A 7,744-nucleotide genomic window follows, 5' to 3' on the forward strand; every position below is an offset into this window, starting at 1 on the left:
TTCCTGTGGTTAGCTCGTTGGGCTTCACTTGTGTGCTGCTTTTCCCCGATCTCGTGGTGGACTTTCCTTTTCTATACGGTTCCTTCATCACACTCTTCTGATAAAGTGCCTCTATTCTACATATGTATATTCCTTAATTGTATATATCTTTGACGATGTCTTAGCATGTTATGGCATGCACCTTGTATTGAGGTGTGTATATATATATATATATCACTTCTCAATCCTGGCCTGCTAGTAGTTCACCGGGACCTCCAGGCACGGACCTCTTGTGCGTCTCCAGAACAATAAAACAACTCCAATTTTGTAGTTCGCAGTGCTGTGATATATTAGCACATTAAAATAAAGGACTCCATAGCCATGTGTATGTATGTATGTGTATATGTATGTATGTATATGTATGTATATGTATATATATATATATGTATGTATATATATATATGTATATATATGTATGTATGTGTATATATATATATATATTCAGTGAAAAAACCATAGGTTTCACACATGTTATAGTTAGCTGGACATTTTACTGATAAAAAACCATTGAAATTCCCCCGTTATAGTTAGTGCAGGCAACTATAACTCACGCGACCGCAATCCTCTGCTGATGTTAATACTGTATTTAGACACTTATTTGCCCATGTCTTCTTCCATTAAATTTTAGCTATACATATATTACAAATATTTTTTTTTCATAAAGACACATATGTCATCAGCAGAGGATTGCGGTCGCGTGAGTTATAGTTGCCTGCACTAACTATAACGGGGGAATTTCAATGGTTTTTTATCAGTAAAATGTCCAGCTAACTATAACATGTGTGAAACCTATCGTTTTTTCACTGAATTTGCAAGGTTTTTTAAATGCTAATTCCTAACTATAACGTGTGTGAAACCTATGGTTTTTTCAGTGAATTTGTACGTTTTTTTAAATGCTAAGTTACTTTACGCCATTCGTGGCGTGCGCGCCCACTTAACGCAGTTCGTTCCGTGCGCGCACGGTGCACTGCGCGCACAGTGAGCACGCGGTGCGCTTCGCGCACCGCGCGCCCACTTTACGCAGTTAGTGCCGTGCACGCACGGTGGGCACGCGGTGCGCGTAGCGCACCGCGTGCCCACGTTACGCTAGATGGGCCATGTACGCACGATGCGCTTCGCGTATTGTGCGCACATGGAGGAGATATTATGCGCTTCGTTGTGAAAGGTAATCTTTTATATTTTAATTTGTTTACATCTGCCATGCACAAATTTTTACCGTACGCGTAATCGGCGAAATTTTCGAAAAAAATAAAATTGCCTTTTTGGCCTTGGGGGATCTTTGAGGACTCCTTCATGGCTAGGTGCTTAGGAGCTGTCTAAACAGCCCCTTTACATGTTTTTGGCCTTTGTTTTGCAACCCCCCCCTCAGAGTGCGAGAGAGAAAATGGCGGCCGCCGCTTCCTGGTTTCGACCGATTCGAATGTTTACTAAGATCTAACAGCCAATCAGATTCGCGCTCGCGCACGGCACCGTACGCGTACGGTAAGCTTACCGTAAGCGCACGGTAAGCGCACCGTAAGCTGCCACAGATATATATATTGATTTAAATGCTATTTTCTCAGGACCTACTGAACAGATTTACACCAGACCTACAAAAGGCACATCCTTGACCTGAGGACTACCTCTGCCAAATTTCAAGTAATTCTGTTCAGCCGTTCGGGCTGTAGCTGTGTCTAAAGGTCCTATGGAAAAATGCATGGGGAAAACGCGTTTTGGGACCCCCCTTTTTTCTCAGCCCCCGCTTGACGAATCCCCCCCCGAGACTTTCAGGGTAGGAGCGGAGCGTAGCGCCCCATTAGTTTTGAAAATTTTGCGAGGATTCGTCGACCGGCACCAAAGTTATTCCAAATAGAATGTTGCGGATTTCCTATGGAAACACGGTCCTAACTATAACTGTCTACTGGCGACCGCCAGTAGATAATATATATATATGTGTGTGTGTGTGTGTGTGTGTGTGTGTGTATATATATATATCAGACCACTATCCTCATGAGTGCCGGGAACCAGAAGCTCGGTGCGTCCCATGGTAAGAGGAAGCCAGATAAGATTTCTGTTTTTCACCAGATTGCAGAAACTCGTCACGGCACGCACTCCCTCCAGAAAAGTTAAACACACATCACTTGTGGCTCCAGAGTGATTTATTCACTGCGTTATTACCTCTATTCTGCGTTTTTCCTGGCTAGGATGGTTTCGTAGCCATGGTCTCGTCAGTTTATTTCCTTACGGATTTATTTGCTATGAAATACGTCTTTTGTTCTTACTGCGGCCTGGAGACTTTTTACTATGTTTTCTATGGACGCTTCTGGTCGCATCTTTTAAAGTCGAGTTAACTTCACATGAGTATGCCACTGCGTTGTGCTCGGGGGTTCCTTTTGCTTGAACCCTTCTTATGTTACCCTATTTTATGTTGGTTTTCATGCACCTTCCTCCCCTCAGTGGCGGTGGTTATTGGCATTGGGTTGCTTCTGTGTATTGTACTTCTGCACATCTCTTCGTACCGTTTTTCAAGGCAATATCCAGATTATTATTTCTCTTGTGTTGGCTTAAGCATACTTTTAGGTTCCTCCCCCCGTTTTCTTTCCAGTTAGATATATGTATCTATCTAGATATCTACAAGTGTTTCTTAATAATACTTTACGTATATAGATTTCCATATACATATGTATATTTCAGGGGATTTCCTGGAGCTCTTCTTCATGTCTCTAGCTCTTTCTTCTATTTATGGCTTCTTTTAACAGATAGTTATTGCGATTGTTGCAAGTCCGCTAGCATGATTCTTTTGCGATATTAAGAGATTAATCAGTAGCATTTCAAAGGTTCTGTGTTCCACATGACCTATTCAGTATTCTAGATTCGTTCTGCGTTCACTTATAGCCTTGTTAGATAAATTACTGGCATCTCTCTTGCCATAAATATTTTTTCTTCAGTGTTGGTGTTATCTAGTCTAACCTGTGGTTTCTTTTGGTTGTTTTCACATTATATGTCGAGGTCAGATGCTGTTGGAGTTGAAACTTTCTTGTTTCTCCTGTTGCAATCTTTTGCTTTTGATGTTTCTAGTCAGGCGGCATTCTTTTCTCATAGCTTTGGGTGTACAATTCTTCTGCACCTGGTTCCTTATGTGGGACTTTTGTGACTGAGTTTGATATATGCATAACTTATTGATTGCGCGTGGTATTTTTCCTCAGTTCTTTCTCTCCGGTATCCTTGTCTAAGGACCGGGTTTCTGCTACTTGGACGTTCTTTTATAGTCTCAGTTCACAGTCCCTCCTCCAGGAATGGTACGGCTTGGCTATCTGATCCTAAAGTAAGGCATCTGTGGCTAGATGTCTCTATCAGATTACTTTTGGTAACAATTTATCTGGTAGAGACAGGATCTAGCTGCAGATTCCTTGCGCCCCTTCCATCCTCCCCGCACTTCGAACTTGCTTTCTATCTTTCTTCTTTCATATGAGCCTGATAATGAGATATTCTCTTTGCAGATATCCTTGTTGTGTTACAGGTTCATTCCTGTTTAATTTCAAATTCTCCTCTATCCAGTACAGTCGTACTCATGGTGGTTATATCTCTTTTGTTGGAGATTTATGAAAACATTGCTGTTCCTGCTTTCTGCCCTGAGTCGTCTTAGACATTGTGCATCTGTTGATTGTTTCTCTCTCTCACTTTTGCATTCAGCAGGTATGTGACACATCGTGTCTATGGTCTTCGCACACTGTTCCAGTAGGCAGTTTCTGTGTGTTGCTCCACGTTTATAGCGTGGACAATAGTCACGAGGAAACTGACATCAGCGCATCAGCAGGGGAGTTATATGGACTCTGCTGGCGTCGCATCTGGGTATGACGTCGCTGCAGAGTCGCTCAACGCCCTCTGTCGGCACGTAGAAGTACTGTGTGGAAAAAATTCCCAGATCCAGTCTGGAGCCTGGGGAAGATTCTAAAGTAAGGAATCTGAGGCTATATCCAGTCTCTACCAGATGCATAGTTACCAAATGTAAGTAACTGGTTCTTCATGAAAGGACTTTTAGGGCCCTTCCACCAGTGTTGACTTGAAATTCCATGGGAACTAAACACTGTTGTGCCAACTGATGTTGCCTCCTTTTGAACCCATCAATAGAGAGTGAGTGAAATTACTTTCATAGAAAGCTGTGCTGCTTCTGCTTGCTCTCACCTCAGCAGGGAGAACCAAATAATCACTGGTGTTACCCTGTAAATCTATACCTTCAAATAACCAAAGACGAGGTGATTTTATGAACCAACCCAAAATTCATGCCTTAACTCCTTCCCTCTTGGAGGAATCTGTCATCTTGCCTTCTTTATTCCAAATCCATCCACCACTGCAAAGAGAGCCTTGCGCTCATTGCTTGTCCACATGTGCATCAGGTTTTAGATGGACAAAACCAAGCACTTGTGTTCTTTAACCAATTACTTGCCTCGTTCAGCCATAGAGGAAGAGCCTCGGTGTCCATACAAGGCATTGCATACTGCCGTCTGCCTGTATAATCTTTTAGAGCAGCGTGAGGGCTCAATCCACCAGAAGCATAGCAACAACAGCTACTTCTATCCTGGTGTGTCTTTGCAGGATTTTTACCATGCGTGCCCATGGAAAAGCAGGCATTACTGCTGGGACTTGAATGCAGCATGTTGGCTCAGTAGGGGAGCACTTCGTTCTGTGTAACCTGTTTAAATAAAGTGAGCCAGCTGCTCTCTATTCAAATGTTATGTACTGCTTGCTATTCTGTTTCAAACATCTGACTATATGAACTATCCAGTGTTGTGGAAGAAATACCTTTTTCGTAACACCAGTTCTCCAGCATTTTTATCTTTGATATATTCACATGCGACCCTCCCTTCTCCGCAGTCAGAAGCTTACTGATTGATATGTGTACTTTTCACCCTTGTGCTATGAAATTTGAGCTACTATGGTATCTAGGGGGTTAGGAGATGTCAAGCACTTCTACCTCATTAAGTGAAGTTGAAGTTGTTTCAAATGAGGTAACCTGTGCAACTAACAATCATTCCTTATATTTGCGTGTGTTTACTACAATTTAAGTTACTAGGATTCCCAGGCTGACAATGGGGATTGATTCAAACATGTGAATATATGAAAAATACCAGTGCTGGAGAGCTAGACATACAGGTAAATAACTCATTTCAGGAGGTCCGAAAGAGGGCAAATGCGTTACTGTAGGTCATTCTATTTATTTTGTTGCTAACGAAATTTTGACATATGTAATTATTGGGAGTTAAAGAAACACTGGGGTGAGACATTACTCAAGCAAACTGATGTGCATGAACAATGTTCCTGTTAGCAGAACCTACAACCTTCATTGATAACACCTTTAATTTGTTCCCACACAGGTTGACCCAATGCTTACCCCAGAGGAACGCCACCTGAACAAGATGCAGAACCATGGCTATGAAAATCCCACATACAAATACCTGGAACAGATGCAGATCTAATAGCAAGGGACGCAAAAATAGCCTTTTAGGCACCGAAGAGGGCAAAATGGGGAGGGAGGGGAGATTTCGAGTCTGGGATCAACTACTGACCAACTGTTGCTTATGAGGTGGCTTCATCTTAAACACTGAACTCTGATCATTCGCCGACAAAAAAAACTACTGTAGACTGCAATTTTTTCCATTCTTTTGAGATGGGTGCGAAATAATGATATATGAAATATAAATCTTCAATGATAAATCTATTACTGATATTTGACTTCAGGTGTAGTTATTTTTTGTTATTAAATTAATCAGATTATCAGTCCAAATGTATTTTGTGGTCTTGAAACTCTATATTATATATATATATAAATATAAGTGTAAGATGTTGATTTTTATCCTTTTTTGTTTGATAGACCTCTTGTATATGAAGGTCATTTGTACTGACTTGTCTTGTAAAAATGGAATGTCACTCTTTAAATCAAATTTGGCTTTTATATAATATGCACGTATGTATGTATTAGTATATGAACACATCTAAGTGTATATATGTGTATACTTAGATAAACATATACATATATGTACACACAACAGAGCAGTATTCTTTTTATTAAATGGATACGTGGGCATTGCAATTACATTTAGGTAAAGGAACTTCCAAATGAGATAAATACAAATTTTGTGTTGATCGTTATAAATGTAAGGGAGACAGGTAGTTGCATAGTTGATGGAGTTGAGTGGAGTAAATGTGCTGCCTCCCCATCTCTGATATGATGGATGCACTCTAATATTTGAGTTTTAGCTTGAGATCTGGTGCCACACTGGGTGTTATTGAAAGCATTGCATTTAGTACTATTACCTGCTCTCATCACAGTGCAGAGTAACAGATGCTATCTGACAGTCCAAGGTCTGATGGTAAAAGTCCGGACTCAGCTGCTAGACGTAGATTCACAGCAAATTACTGCTTTTATGCACACAAGGTTGATGTAGAACGAGAACATCTTCAAGCAACTAAGTCCACATCCCAAGCAATATTGTGCCAGGTAACAGGCAGGGTGAAATGTGAAGCCTTCTCTTCATTCCTTGAATTTTTGCCTTTTGAGAAAGAGATGCTGCTTGTTTAGAGCTACCACTGCGACTACTAAGGTTAGCTTCAATAACCATCCTATCGCTGTATCACTTGTATAGTTAATGTTGACCCTCACCGCTTTTCTAAGTTTTGAGTTACAGTAGTCTGTAATGTACTTTTTCTTGCCTTTTTCTTTTTCTATTTGTTTGGTTTTCTGTAACTGTTGTTTTTTATTTCCTCTGGCACTATGCACAAAATTTGAATTTCAACCTGCAAGCTCCTCTGTGTGGTCTGTGGGGAATGTAAAAAGTTTAAACACATCAATAAACACTCTAACTTCCATAGGAGTTTGCTTCTTTTGTGTTGAACTGAGCACACTCCTAGACTAGTATTAATTTGCTCTTCCTTTAATGTCTGACATAAGTAACGTCTTGCACAAAGATTAATCACAATGACAACATGGTTTCCACAGCAAGTTATTGCAGTTTTACAACACTATAAATGACCGTTTTTCTAAAACTTGACTCTGTGGTGCCTGATTTATCTATTTAAGGAGGATGAAAGATTAAAAATGCCATAACAGGAGTCAAACGTGTATCCTGGTTATACGTGGATTTCTGAAGGTGTCTTTGTCTTATGTACGCGGTTTTATTGATATGCTAAAACTTTGAGCACATCTGACTGGTAAACAATTGCTAATTATCATTTTGTCTCAAGTACATCAACAAACTGTTTACTCAGGGGCAGCTTCTCCATTAGGGCAAGAGGGCATTGACCCCCTGCATGACAGTAGTTATAGCGCACACAGTATGCTAGCAGACAGGCGGTGTACAGCTGGAGGTGTGGTTTACATGCCGTGCCCACCTGGAGCTGTGTATCCGAACTGTGCATGTCAGGTTGGCCAGTCTTTTGCTTGTGGCCATCCTGACATGCGCGGTTGAGGCTTTTCGAGCCCATCTGTGAGCTGGGGAACCAGACACACAGCCCCATCGGTCTCCGATGGAGCATTGTGTTCATCTGTCCCAGCCATTCCTTGCAGTGCTCTTATCCTGTTCACTATTATAAACAGCATGAGAGCATTGCTTTCATTGGCTGAGGTGTGTAGTTTCCCCATGCTCAACATGCAGAACTCTTCAGTGCAGCAAACAGGCAGCGCAGTGAATTTTCAAGAGTTGGCCAGGCGTGGAAAGATCAGGTAAGG

General features: G+C 41.3%; 1 protein-coding gene across 10 annotated transcripts in view; it reads left to right on the forward strand.

The window, feature by feature from the left end:
• APLP2 (amyloid beta precursor like protein 2) overlaps positions 1 to 6,885 on the forward strand; it is a 697,478-nt gene extending 690,593 nt beyond the window's left edge. For all 10 annotated transcript variants that reach the window (XM_085647208.1, XM_085647210.1, XM_085647209.1 and 7 more), the window contains one exon: positions 5,394 to 6,885. In XM_085647208.1, the coding sequence (XP_085503334.1) occupies positions 5,394 to 5,495 (102 nt within the window). In that variant the 3' untranslated portion in view covers positions 5,496 to 6,885. The remainder of the gene's footprint in view (positions 1 to 5,393) is intronic.
• Positions 6,886 to 7,744: the final 859 nt, after the last annotated feature.

The sequence above is a fragment of the Triturus cristatus genome, chromosome 3_2, assembly GCF_964204655.1.
Source record: "Triturus cristatus chromosome 3_2, aTriCri1.1, whole genome shotgun sequence".
Lineage (NCBI taxonomy): Eukaryota > Metazoa > Chordata > Amphibia > Caudata > Salamandridae > Triturus > Triturus cristatus.